Raw genomic sequence first — 14,986 nt, 5'->3', positions numbered from 1 at the left:
TGAACAAAGAAAGGTCAAAGGTTGAGCAATAGGTAAAAAACTTTTTTGAGGGACAGTTGTATGAGAGTAGCTCTTGGTTTAAGAGAAAGACGCAAAGATTTTGTAGAAGTTTTGTTCTGTGTTCTGTGTTCTGTGTTGTCTTCTCTAGGTACTTATTCAAAAAAGACACTGTTTGCTCACGTGCATTAATTTTAGATAATATGTAATGATGAGAGGGGTACCAAGTCAGGAGTCAAGCAGATCCAGCTTTATTTGGACTACACAATGATGAAGTTTTAAGACAAGCTGATTTAAAGCTCCGTAACACCATAATTAAGATGAAATAGCAGAATACATGCATCACTGTTTTTCCAAAGTAAAATTCATCTGGTGTTCCAAAATTACTCAAATGTTCTTCAGATATGCTATATTTAAATGGACTCCTTGTACTCCAATGAGGAGAGGAAAAACTAAGCTTAAATAGCATTTATTTTAAATTTAAAATTATAACAGTATTAGGGTTACACAATCTATATATCAGTACATGGCAGTGCTGCATCATAGTAAGAAAAGGACTGCAAAAGACTTCATCCAAATCCGTATCTACCACCACTACATATATATTATTGACCACTACTTCATAGATTATAAAAGATAAACTCTGTCCGCAAACACACTATATATCGGAATACTGGGTGGGGTGGGGAGAGAATACCAGAGATTTCCTGGCATTACTCAATTAAAAGTAGGAGACAGACATTCAGAATGATAAAAACATTTCTTAATCTGTAATTATTTTTTCACCCAAAAAGGTTAGCCCTCCTTTTCTTCACTGTGAAAGTGAATTACTTTGATACACCTTACCTTCAAATCCTCCTGAAGAATAGAAAAGACTTTGGAAATCATTCTTATATTCTTTGAAATCCCTAGGGGAGCCCCAAAATTAGCACAATTATCTTTGGGTTTACCCAGTTTACAAGATGCTACAATGGTTTGCCTATCTTTCATGGTTCACATATCCATTTCAACTTTACAACCTTAATATATCAAAATCACGTTTAATTCATAAAGCAGTACATGCATAGTAAGTTATCTATTTAGTTTTAAAACAAGACTTTTGGGGAATATTTGCATATTTACCGAGAAGGGAGCAAAAGTGGGGAATTCTAAAAGGACATATAATGATCTGTTAACTAGGGATACCTATGGGAAATACATGAAAGAGAATGAGAAAAGATTATCACTTTTAATCTTACATAATTATTTAAACTTTTCAATACAGTTACTTCTTTCCTCAGTAACTTATTTAACTATACCATGTCTCAAGTTTGCCTATCTGTGAAACAGGGATAATAAAAATATCAGTCTCAAAGGGATGATACAAAAACACTGGGAAAAATGCCTGGAACTTGGTAAGCCCTCAAAAACCTAATGATGTTATATTACTTATATTATTACATGTAAGAAAACTTACATCATATTTTTTCAAATGGAAGTATAAATATACAACAGTATCAAGGGAGATCTGTGTTTTTCATAGAACTCTTCACAGTTCCATTTAAATAATTATGTGTCAGACAGCAAGGACCATACTTGTTGGATTTACAGTACTTACACAATGCTTAGCACATAGTAAATGTTAAAAAATATTTACTGAATGAATGAAATTATCATGTGACATATATATAATGCTGCTGCATTTTAAGTTACTTGTAACCATTTATAAATTAAAGCAAAAAAGTATTTATACAGTGAAAGAGAAGCTACTTTTGTAAAGAGGCAAGCATTTAAAACTCAACACCAAAGCAGAGTTTTTCCCCACAAGAACTGAAAATAATTTCTCAAATGAGAACACATAGTAGACAGGCAACCATATTTCTGGACAAGAAGAAAATGGAACCAACAATCTCTACCTTTATTTTATATGACTAGCTGCTTTTGGCTGCTATGAATTATAACAGCAACAAAATAAAAATCCCTAGCAATTCCAAGCATAACAAAAAAGACAAAGAGATATGGGAAATACTTATAATAGAAAGGTCAAATAATCAAGAAAAAGATTCCAAAATAATTTTAGGATATAAAGATTTTTAATAAATTATATCCAAAGAATAATTCACTGTGACCTATGATGGGGCTCTGAGCCATACATTATCACCTGTGACCTCCAAAGGAAGTGATAACTAAAGATATTAGTCTGACAGGCTGCGAGGGGCTAGAGACTAAAAGTCAGCCATGTGAACAGTTTGTGATCAAGCCCCAGTAAAAACAATCAAAATCAAAGGCTTGACTTAGCTTTTCCTGTTTGACAATAATCTGTGCATACTGTCATACATTGTGGCCAGGAAGAGATAACACTGTCCATGACTCCACAAAAAGAAGATGATCAGGAGCTCCACGTCTAGACTCCTATGGGAGTCTGTACCTTTGATTGATTTCAATTTGTATCTTTTCTCTGTAACAAACTATGGGCTTGAGCATAACAGTTTTCAGTGAGTTCTGTGGGTCCCTTCAGTTAATTAACTGAACTTGAGGGTGGTTTTCAAAAGCCCTGAACTTGCAATGGTGTCAGAAGGGCTGTCTTGCAGAGACTGTTTGCTCAAACTGTACAATTGGCTGAGCTTAGTGAGTTGGTGTCAGAAGTGGGATTTGTGCAACAAATGCTAACCACCTCAAATATGTAGTTTGGGAAAAGAATGAGAGGATGGTGGAGGACAAACCTTTTGACTCCTGGGTGGCCCTCTGGCTGCCCATGGTATGGAACTGTAGCTGTACAATGATCAGTTAGCAGAGGTGAAAGTTACCAGTGAAATTTAGAAATGATGGATCCAACTTGTAGAGATCTGGCTCACTGGATACATAAAGAAATGTAAAAATTTTTAAATGAGCTAACTATATAATCTCTTGATTCTTGTTATCTGTAACAGTTAAAAAGAAAGTCCGGGAGATATTGGGGCAGATCCTGACACCTGGCCAAGCTTAGGAAGAAAAAGGTTTACTAACTAGAATAAGGAGATTAGAGGGATGTCTCTTCCAGGAGGAAGGCAAGGGATGGCAATCAGCCTATGAAAATAATGAGGTTTTAGTGAAATGGGTCAGGCAGACTCAACAAATAATGCTAGGCACCAGCACTGGGAAAGGACTTGTACTCTGACCCAAAAGGTCCTTTTGACAGGTTGAGGTCAAAATAGCCTTGGGAAAATGGCCCTCCATCTTAGCTGCTAAGGTTCACGTAGCACACCCATGGGATTCCTAAATACCTCTAAACCTATGGAAGTTTTTCTGGGGCACCTGTAATTTATACCAATGCACTATGACTGCCCTTGCCCCTATGACTGATCAAAATAAGACATATCCTATAATATAGTTATAATATTAATATAATTAATATAATTCTCAATACTCCTTGTGTACTCCCTGTAGTAGAGAAGTGGGCCTTACTTCTTAACACCACACAATGGAAAACAGTCTTAGTACAAGCTTGTGAACTAAGACAGGGTGATTGATTTTGTTCTAAACTGACTTAGAATCCAGAAAAAAATGAGTAAGGGCCAATTGTTAACTAAGCCTGTCCATAATAATATCTGATATATGGGCAAGATTCAATTCTGTTAGGAGCATAGCAAATTCCTCTGTAATACTGACTGATTGTTCTTTAGTGAAACTGAACTGCCTCATGACCATACTATGATATGACATAACACTGTCACTGTAAGATTCAATTACCTTATGTAAGTCTTATAATAATACTGATAATTAAATGTATCAGAAAATTGAGCCTTCTCAGAATGTAATACTTATAGAAAAAGAATGGTCTGGGGAATAACTAGATTTAGCTAACCATCAGCTAATTTCTATACTAAATAGTTCTGTACAAGTTTATCATAAGGTACAAATAGTGGTAGATCATGAGAGGAAATAAATAATAAATTACTACAAGAATATGAAAACATATGTAATGGCTTTATAAATCAGATTAGCAGTTTCTTTAAATCTATCCCTACTCTACACTGGCACTTCCAAATGTAGGGTATGTTCATACTGTTACTATTACTGTGACTGTCATATAAATGCTATACTAAATGCAGATGTCTAGACAAATATGACTATTTTGCCGTAAGACAGCATAGGCTAAAGGCTATGGGGGTGGCCTGTCTAGTGAAGAAGCAACCCTACCTTCCCAAAGAGAGGTCTGGCCTGGATTTCAGCTACTGGGAGGTGATCTTTAGGCCCCTGTGATAAGTGTCTTTGTTTGCTTCAGGGCTTTGGCCACTGGACTGTCCAACAATTAATTTATGATGGGGACTTTGGATATTTCAATATCAGTTTCAACTTCCAGAGTAAGTGATAACTAAAGGTATTAGTCTGATCTCCAGAAAGAAATAGAAACTAAAGCTCAGATATGCAGACAGTATGTGCTTGGGCTCCAATGAAAACTATGGCCAGCAAAGGCTCAAGGGAGCTTCTCTGGTTGGCAATACTCTGCAATTGTCACACTTTGTGGCCAGAAGAAGATAATGCTATCTATGAATTTCATGGTCCATGTGTAGACCCTCCTGTACGTTGTGCCCTAGGCATCTCTTCCCTTGGTTGATTTTAATTTGCATCCTGGCTCTGAAATAAATCACAGGCACAAGTACCCCAGTTTTCAGTGAGCTTTATGAGTCCTTGTAGTGAATTATCAAACTGAAGAATAGGTCTGGGAAACCCTCAAACTTGTAAGAGAGGCAGTCTTGTGAGGATTACACCTAAAAACTGTACAGTTGGTTAAACTCATTGCTGTGCTATACAGAAGTTTTTTTTTTAGTTTAATTTTTAATTGAAGTAGAGTTGATTTACAATGTTGTGCCAATCTCTGCTATGCAGCAAACTGACTCAGTTATATACATATAGACATTCTTTTTTCTTTTTAATATTCTTTTCCATTATGGTTTATCACAGGATATTGAATATAGTTCCCTGTTATACAGCAGGATCTCGCTGTTCTGAGGTTTTTATTTATATATTTTGTTGCTTAACCTTTACAACTCTACATGGTAGGTACTACTATTATGAAGACAGTGAGACATAGGGAGAATAAATAATTTAATTTCATCCCGATATTAAGAGTAAAGGGCAGAGTAGAGATTTGAACCAGGAAATCCAACATCAAGGCTTATGCTCTTAATATATTACATTGCCTTCCTAGATGACTGCTAGGCTTCTTTCTGTTGTCTTTTTCAGCAATTACATTCTCTGAATCTATGACTAGAAGATCTCTAAGGTCATATCATGCCATGTAAATCTATGAGTAAACAGTAATTCAGACTGAATTAAAAACAAATCTTAAATAATCTTTATTATATTTTACTTGGTCATTGTTTCAATTGTCATTTTTATTAGAAAGTCTTAATTCCTTGTACTATTAATAGATATTAAAAATGCTGTATTAACATAAAAAGCATATGTCAAAGTATATCAACAGTAGCCTAAAACAAACTACTAAACTAATTCATTTGAAGAAAACTATTTCCAAAATAAAAACTGCAAGACAAACTAATTACATTAGAATTTCCAATATCTTCGGAAATAATAGTTGTTTTTATTGAAAAGACATTATAATCAGGCATATGCCTTCCATTCTAAAAGAATAATTTTAATTACTTTATAATACTAAGTACATAATTTTAACACCACTATAATCAAGATTTGTGTTTTACTTAAATTTTATTTGTCCATGTTTCTCTAAAGTATTCATAATTATAATTTTTAAAGCTGCATAATCTCTCAGAAAATTAATTCAACACCATTCACAAATTTTCAGACATCAAAGTTGCTTCTTTCTTTCTTCTTTAATAGGACTTAATGAACAACTTCCTGCATGTAACATTATACCTTTAATTTTTCTATCTGCAGGACTATCTGGCTCATATTAGGTATCTGATAAACACTGGCTGAACTGACTATAATTTTTACTTTTTTAAGAGTTATTTTATAAGGATAATTTCCTAAGAGTAGAATTAATGAATCAGAGTAGAAACTTCTTTATGGTCCTTACAAAATAATACTTTCCCCCCAAATAATGTCATTTTATGACTCACAAAAAATGAAAGACATGCTCATTCACTGGAATCCTTTCCCGTATTAGACTTTGTCATTTAAAAAAATTAATACTTTACTATATATAATTTGATCTCTTAAAGTGCTTTACCTTACTGAGAAATAATAATCCTGAAGGTTTATTATCTTTACTACCATTTCATTATTTACTGAAGTACAAAGAACTGTAAAACTTAAATTCTAATTCTGAAAACTCAATTATCGATATGTAAAAACTCTGTAAATGAATTTATGTGAAAGCTCATTTCATATCTGGAATGTGGCATATCTTCATATTTCAGTAAAATTTGGTTGAAGTCATAATCTAACCAAGTTTGGCAATGTAAGAGACATAAATGTAAGTTTGTCCCAAAGAGAGGTGAATTCTGTTCTACTTTGAGAGGGTTTCTTTCAGAACAGAGAGCAACTAAAAAGTATTTTCACTAGGCAAAAAGCCTAAAGGAAATATATTGATGAAGGTTCACATGCTTATGATCTGATATCCTGGTCAAACCAGAATAACTTATCTAGCAAAGGAAAAGTTGCATTGGGAAGAAGTCAGAGCTTCCTAAAACTCATTCCAGAAATTCAGATAAATTACTGCAGATTGGCATATTTAGTTGACAATGAAGATATAAGTTCATTTCCCCCCATGACAACTTAAGGAATCACATTTGTATTTGATTAGAAAGAGGGCATCTATTATAAATATTTTTATTGTTTGTTTTTGACTACTTGTCATGTAAAATTGGTAACTTAACACATTTTTACCACAACTGGCTGATGATGCTCTCTTGTCCTTTGATCTTAGCATAAAGTAATAGCCCAGAAACTTGCTATAACTCCCAGTGGGGTTCTTTTTCACTAGGTGGGATAGAGTAAATCTATCACTTTAAAATAAGAATTTCCTTGGGCTTCCCTGGTGGCGCAGTTGTTGAGAGTCCACCTGCCCACGCAGGGGACAAGGGTTCATGCCCCAGTCCGGGAAGATCCCACATGCCGCGGAGCAGCTGGGCCCGTGAGCCGTGGCCGCTGAGCCTGAGCATCCGGAGCCTGTGCTCCGCAACGGGAGAGGCCAAAACAGTGAGAGGCCCGCGTACCGCAAAAAAATAAACAATAAAAAATAAGCATTTCCTCACTGTCTAAGATGGGTAAGGCACTGTGCTAGAGTCCTAGGGTGTTAGAGATGACTAAGACATGATCCTGTCCTCAAAGAACTTACAATCTAGTAGAGAAAGACAGACATGTAAACAAATAGGTATAATACAAAGCAGAATGTACTAGTTGTTAAAATAAAGGCACAAAAACAATGTTCTACAGGAGCACAAGATGGTAAAATTAATTCTGGATGGGGTGATCTGGAAGGCTGGGCCAGCAGAAAAGTAGTAGAAAATTCAGCCCCTTAGAAAATGCAGCAGTGTTACAGCCCAGCTGGGTTAGGGTCAAAGCCCCACTCCCCACAAAAGGTTTTCCTAAAGGAGATGGAGCCAGGGCCCTAACCCAGTTAGGTAGGCAATTCGTTGATTTCAATTATGAATGCAACACTTTCTTTCCCTGGTGCAGATAAATGTGATTTCATGAGTATTTTGCTTCATTAAAAAATAAAATTTAACAACATATTAAGTAACTTACATAAAAATGTAAGTTACCTTGGCCTCCATCATCAAAATGGCCTCAGGTGGTACCATGATCCTAAAGGACCAAGCCAAAAAAAAAAAAAAAAAAAAAACACCACTTCAGCATGTTACATATGTGGTGCTCCAATACATGTTCTGCTATTGATATCCTGGGAAGAAAGATGAGGAGACAATTCCAGAGAAGTAACCTGGATATTATACTATCCCACATTTTATTGAAGTTTTATTTATTTTTAAACTTTTAAAGTAAACTTTAGAATAGGTTAATGAGATAAAAGGATTTTTTTTTGTCCTGTCATGATTCCAAAAACCAGCAGGTATATTGCTGGTTTCCACTGATTTCTTAGAGTAAGAAGGAGACTAGATAATATAACCAACATGTAATATTTAACAGATACCACACGAGGTGTGAAACAACTGGAAAGAAGATAATACAAACATATGTTTAAGTACAAAGGAACAGGAAAGCAACTATCAGGTGCACAGAATTACAAACACTTAATTCTCTACAAAAATCTGTAGAGAATTAAAAACAAGACTAACTTTCTACTGTGTTTCAGCCTATTACTACCTCATATATATCCCTAAAACAACTCAAATTTGTATGTATAGTATTTCATTATGCTATATGAATTTAAAAATTCTGAGTTTCATAACTGCTGCTTGTAGATTTCCTTAAATAAGCCTCATTTTAGTGAACAGATAAACAACAGACTCTTAGTCACATGTATTATACATAAATGAATGTTTGCAAAGTCTTATGAAAGTTAAAATGATTATTTTCTAGAGTATACCATGCATTCTGATTTTAATTGTTTGTTCTATTAATTTTTACACCCCCCTGAAACAAACAAAGAAAGGAAACAGGAAGAAAGGAAGACACTTCCTGACTATCTGAATTAAGGAAGATATCACATTAGATAGACTTTCTTTAAATATAAACATACAATTCAAAAAGACTTTCTCTCATAAAACTAGCTGAGCAAACCATGAAACAAATATGACAAAGAATTACAGTATCTGTAATAATATTTTAAAAGTTCATAATATTAGGAAAACACAAAACCCTAATAAGTAATTGAAAAAAACAGTTCACAAAAATACAAGTTCCTAATAAATATGAGAAAGTACTCATCCCATTAAAGAAATGCAAATTAAAACAATAAAATAGGGCTTCCCTGGTGGCGCAGTCGTTGAGAGTCCGCCTGCCGATGCAGGGGACACGGGTTCGTGCCCCGGTCCGGGAAGATCCCACATGCCGCAGAGCGGCTGGGCCTGTGAGCCATGGCCGCTGAGCCTGCGCGTCCGGAGCCTGTGCCCCACAACGGGAGAGGCCACAGCAGTGAGAGGCCCACGTACCGCAAAAAAAAAAACAAACAAAAAAACCCCAATAAAATAGTATTTTAAAATATCAAATTAGCAGATATAAAAATAATAACATTCAATTCTGCACTTCTTAAACTTCTTAAGCTGTAAAAATCCTCCTTTTCCAATGTTTGTTTGGGTTTTACAAGATGTTCTGAAAATAAGTAATCAATGCTTACAGGCAGGGTTGGGGGGAGTTGGGGGGTTAGGGTCAGGGTGAGATGAAAACACTCATACACTGGGGACAATAGTAGTAAGTACAACTTTCAAATAATTTGTGGAGAGTATTAGCATATTTTTAGATTTTTCTTGTTTTCAAGTTCATACCCTTGTGATTCTACTACCGTGAATCTAAATTTTAAAAATAATCAGATTCAAAAAATAATAATAATCAGATTCAGACAAAGATTTACATATTTATAATGATATTTATTACAGCTATTTATAATCACAAAAAAATAGAAACAACTACAATACCAAACCTTAGGGAAATGGATCATTATAGGATCAAATATTATGCAGCCTTTAAAAATTGAGGACAGCTCCATGTTGGACCCAAACTGAGGAGCCCGGAGCTGCCGCCGGGGGATCGGGGCCGGGGGCAACCAGGGGAGCCGTTGCCCGGGCCTCCCGCTCTCCGTACAGGCCGCCTCCCTTCCCGGCCCAGGGGAGGAACAAGAGCAGGGATGTGAACAGCAGTGGGAGTCGGAGTCTCGGGAGCCGGAGCTGGAGCCGGAGCGGGCCCCCGCCCAGGCCCCCCAGCCCAGCCCAACCCAGCCTGTGCGCCCGCGCGTCCTCCCACCCAGCCAGCCCAGGCCCGCGGGATTGTTAGATGGAACACGGCTCCATCATCACCCAGGCGCGGAGGGAAGACGCCCTGGTGCTCACCAAGCAAGGCCTGGTCTCCAAGTCCTCTCCTAAGAAGCCTCGTGGACGTAACATCTTCAAGGCCCTTTTCTGCTGTTTTCGCGCCCAGCATGTTGGCCAGTCAAGATCCTCCACTGAGGTCTCCGCATACAAGGAGGAAGCCAACACCATTGCTAAGTCGGATCTGCTCCAGTGTCTCCAGTACCAGTTTTATCAGATTCCAGGGACCTGTCTGCTCCCGGAGGTGACAGAGGAAGATCAAGGAAGAATCTGCGTGGTCACTGACTTGGATGAAACCCTTGTGCATAGTTCCTTTAAGCCAATCAACAACGCTGACTTCATAGTGCCTGTAGAGATTGAAGGGACCACTCACCAGGTGTACGTGCTCAAGAGGCCTTACGTGGATGAGTTCCTGAGACAAATGGGGGAACTCTTTGAATGTGTTCTCTTCACTGCCAGCCTAGCTAAGTATGCTGACCCTGTGACGGATCTGCTGGACAGGTGTGGGGTATTCCGGGCCCGCCTGTTCCGTGAGTCCTGTGTGTTTCACCAGGGCTGCTATGTCAAGGACCTCAGCCGCCTGGGAAGGGACCTGAGGAAAACCCTCATTCTGGACAACTCGCCTGTTTCTTACATCTTCCACCCAGAGAATGCAGTGCCCGTGCAGTCTTGGTTTGACGACATGGCAGACACTGAGTTGCTGAACCTGATCCCAGTCTTTGAGGAGCTGAGCGCGGCAGAGGATGTCTACACCAGCCTTGGGCAGCTGCGGGCCCCTCAGCCTTCCCTGCTGCCAAGCAATGGCCATCCCAGTTGGGGACTTTCCTACACTGTGCCTTTATGATCAGCCTGACAGAGCGGAATATGGAGCATCTCACCAAATGAGACCTGGAACTAGAAGTGATCGGAAAGAGCTTTAGGACAGGTTAGATGTTGAGTGGGCAGATATCAGACCAGCGATACCCAGAGCTGCCTGCTCCCTGAGTTGGGTTCCTGAGATGTGAGTAAGTGCGTGTATTTGTGTGTGTGTGTGTGTATGAGTGTGTCTTGCCTTGAACTGTGGTCCCGGGATATAAGTGTTTCAGGCTGGGGGAGAAAGCGGATGATCAAGACTCTCCCCAAGTTAGTCTGTCTCCTCTCCTGTCCCCGAGAGCCACCGAGCTCTATAGGGATGAAGACCATTGAAGGCTCCGTCGCCAAACCTATGGCCTTTCCTCAGTGTTGTAAGGCTTATGCCACGGAGAAAGGTAGGGTCAGAGGCTGCCTTCGGGTGCCCCAGGCACACATCTTCCTGAAGCCTTGCTCTAGCCGACTGCTGCAGACAGAAAGACGACATTTCTGGGAAGATGAAAGCTTGTATCCAGAACTGGTAGCCCCAGTGGCCATCAGGTCCTGTGGCCCAAGGGCTGCACTAGCCTCTGGCCGAGTGCCTGGCTCAGGCCCTTTCTGTGTCTCCCCAAGGCTTGGGTGCCGGGCCTGCCTTCCTCACCACCTAGCCATAGTCTTTTTTTTTTTTTTGTGGTACACGGGCCTCTCACTGTTGTGGCCTCTCCCATTGCGGAGCACAGGCTCCGGACACGCAGGCTCAGCGGCCATGGCTCACGGGCCCAGCCACTCCACGGCATGTGGGATCTTCCCGGACCGGGGCACGAACCCGTGTCCCGTGCATCGGCAGGCGGACTCTCAACCACTGCGCCACCAGGGAAGCCCTAGCCATAGTCTTGAACCTGTGGGGAAGGAGGTCTTCTCCCTGGAAGAGGACAGATAACTGATTTCTGTTATTTTGACTCTGTTTTAAAATTATCTTTCAAAATGTAGAGTGTTGGGGTTGTTTTGTTTCTGACAGAGCTGCAGTCCTGGGCCTGAGGTGAGCGTGGGAGGCCCTGGGGGTGCAGGGAAGAGGAAAATCCCAAGGGCATGAGTGTGTGTGTCCCCTTGGCTTGTAGGTCAGCTGGGCTCAGGATGTGTCCCTAAGTCTGCTCTTCAGGCATTCTCTGCTGGTGCTGCCGCAAGGACTTTGTCCCTAAGTCTGGGAAGGGCGCTCTGGGTCCCACCCACCTGTTTCTTGGGCAGGGCTCTTTTCTCTCGTGTCTTCCCCCAGGGCCAGGTGTCTTCATCCTTCCTGGCTGTTGCTTTTTCTCTCCAGGGTCTCAGGCACTCCTGCGTTTCCTGGGCTGAGGGGCTGGGTGTTCTCACCGTTTAGTTTGCCAATGTAATGCACACGCCTCCTGCCAATGGTAACAGGTGTGAGTGAGCTCTTCACACACCTGCGCTTTGCGTGTCTCTTTGCTTTCAAAGTTTCTTAATAGTGAATGCTTTAAAAAATAAGTCACAAAAAGGAAGTTTCCCCAGAATGGAAAACAAAAGGGGAAGTGCTGCTGTAATTGGGAGCACAAGGGATCCCCCAGAGGCAGCCCCACTTCAGCATCACTGCCTTAGCCATAGCCTCCGCTCCCTCCCTCGGGTGGGAGGGGGTTCCTATCCCCCTCTCTGTTTTCCCTGGAGGCAGATGTCACAAAGCACTTGTAAGTTGCTTCAGGTGCAAGAACACCGCCCACTCAGGACTTACCCCCATTATCCTTTTCAGACTGGCCACACACTAGGGCAGTCTGAGGAGCTAGCTGGGACCAGGTGGTAGAGCAGCAGCTTGGTGTTCTGACCACCTAGCATCCTTCTCTAGCATTGTGATGCCACCTCCCCTCCTTGTCCCAAGGTTGTGAGGCTTTGTCTTTCCCTTTGGTGTCACATGAGTAGAAAAGGGTCCCCAAAGCCCATGTGATCATTTCCCAGGCATCATTCCCTGGTGCCTGTGGGATCCTGCTTCATGCAGGTAGGGGAAGAGGGCTCCAGGGCTGGCCAGGAGCAACACCTCCTGAAGGAAAATGGGAGCTTCTGATTCTAAGGCCCTGGCCTAGGCCTCTATCCTAATATTGCAGGAGGGGCCTCTCTCCCAAGCCCCATCCTAAGGGTTAGCCCTTTGGCCAAATCTGCCTTGGGGTCCAGCTATGCTTTTCTGACTAAATAAGTAATAAGAGGCTCTAAGTTGATCCAGTTCTGAGGCCCCTTTCTGCCCTGCTTTGGGTCTCCTTGCCTCCAGGTGAAGGAAGAGCTGGCGCCACCCACTTTCCTATCAGACTTGTCCAAGTGTTCCAAGGGACTCGTGACCAGAGCCCAGGATGGCTTGGTGGGAGTGTCCCCGCTGCTTCTGCATGAAGCCCGGCTCCAGAGGCCTCGTTCTCACCAGAACCCTGCCCTGCCCCCATGCAGTTCCTCACCGGAAATGCCACACCCCCACTCACCCTCTCCTCCCTTTGCTGGAGAGGCAGCCCAGCCAAATAGGTCTAAGCAGGGTCCATCGGTGTGGACCAGAGCCAGCCTGAAGTCATTATGCACCTTCTGGTCTCCAGTTTCACAGTGTGTTAGGGGCAAGAGATGACTGCAAGACTTGCTCCTTAGAGGAATCAGGCCAGACTCAGTTTTGGAGGAAGGCAAGATTGAGAGGGAGCCAGTTCACCCCAGGATCTCTTCCGGGGTTTCCTACCAGCCCTTCCTGTTTGAGGCTGGTCTTCGGGAAGCAATAGGCCACCAGGCCTGGTCGACCCCAGTTCACGCCGTGCCAGGAATCTGCCCACCTGCCAGGTTCAGTTCTTTAAGGTGCCTCTTCAGGGACATAGTGTGTCTCTCTGATTGGGCTTCTAAATCAAAAGCCTGATGTTCGTGTCCCTCTCATAGGGGGAGCTTTGGACACAGGACCGGTTTGGAAAGGGTCAGGTAAGAGTTTCCACTCTGCACATTGTAGAGGGGACACTCTGTAGGTCCATGGGTCCCTTACTATAGCGAGGTTGAGTAAATTTGCCTTCAGTTAACCTGGGACCTTCTGTTTAATTCCCTCCTGCCTCCCAAAGATTTTGACCATTTTATAAATTCACTTCTGTTAACACTGGCCCAGAAACTTCTCTGTGCTAAAAGCATGGGAAGTCTAAAGGCAGTCATTCCCCGGGAAATGGATCCCGTTCTGTTTTGCTACCCCTACCCTGTTCATGAGGCCTCATTCAGTAAGGCAACTCCCCCTGTAAGGCTGTCCTGTATCCCATGTCCCAGACAGGTCAAGCGTCTGTGGAAAGTAAACCTGTTTTCCCCGTCAGGTCTTCAGTCGGTTACTTGCCACTACTGTCCCTCAGTCGCCTTTTTTGTAAAATGGGGTTTTTAGTTTTGTCCTTTTATTTTAATACTGGTAAATATTTGCATTCAAGCAGGGGAGGGAAGGCAGGGGTCTGGCCCCCTGCCCCATTCCTTTACTGCTGTGGGGCTTGCCCCTGGAGCAGACCCTCCTCTTTGCGCACCGTGAGCTTCTTTGCTTGTAATATCTCAGATTTTACATGTTCCATGTCGTGCCACGTAACCCCCTTCAAGATACCGTTCGGAGGGTGGGGGAGATCTGCTTCCCACTGTGACTGGGCTGTGGGGTTCTGACTACCTTGCTTACAGGTTCATGGTTTGATAAACTTGTTGTATTCAAAAACTTGAAATGTAGGACGCCATTAAGTGTCTGTTTATATTTTTGGAATATTTGTACTACTTACAATTAATGAATAAAAGTGGGTTTAAAAAACCCATCCGTGAATGGGGAAAAAAAAAAATGAGGACAAATGTATAGGATAAAACATTAAGTAAAAAAAACCCCAGGATCTACAATTTTAATGCAGCTTCAGCTAATACTATGATTAAAAGAAAGCACAGATTTTGTATCCTGCTGCTTTTCTGAATTCCCTTATTAGCTTTAATGTGTGTATATCTGTGTGTGTATGTGTGTGTGTGACCACACAAGGTCATACCATCTGCAAACAAATAATTTTACTACTTCTTTTTCAATTTAGATGCCTTTTTTTCCCCTTGTCTAAGTGTCATCCTTCTCTTCCGGAAAAGCTTCCAGTTTTTTCACAACTGAGTAGGATATTAGCTAAGCAGAAGGATATAAAATCAGCACATGGAAGTCAACTGCATTTCTATACTATAATAATGAACAATCTGAAAATAAAATTAACAAAACAATTCCATAT

General features: G+C 41.2%; 2 protein-coding genes across 4 annotated transcripts in view; one reads left to right on the top strand and one right to left on the bottom strand.

The window, feature by feature from the left end:
• The window catches only part of JMJD1C (jumonji domain containing 1C), a gene marked incomplete at its 5' end in the record, with an annotated part of 271,806 nt that overhangs the window by 175,511 nt on the left and 81,309 nt on the right, over positions 1-14,986 (bottom strand). The window lies entirely within an intron of this gene.
• On the top strand, positions 9,474-10,770 carry LOC307068673 (carboxy-terminal domain RNA polymerase II polypeptide A small phosphatase 2-like; the record flags this gene model as incomplete). The annotated part of the gene is made up of 1 exon (XM_079726665.1): positions 9,474-10,770. Exon 1 carries the CDS (start codon positions 9,892-9,894, stop codon positions 10,768-10,770), a length of 879 nt encoding a protein of 292 aa, XP_079582791.1. The 5' UTR covers positions 9,474-9,891.

The sequence above is a fragment of the Hyperoodon ampullatus genome, assembly GCF_949752795.1.
Source record: "Hyperoodon ampullatus genome assembly, chromosome: 1".
NCBI classification, from domain to species: domain Eukaryota; kingdom Metazoa; phylum Chordata; class Mammalia; order Artiodactyla; family Ziphiidae; genus Hyperoodon; species Hyperoodon ampullatus.
This window is presented reverse-complemented; position numbering and strand designations above follow the sequence as displayed.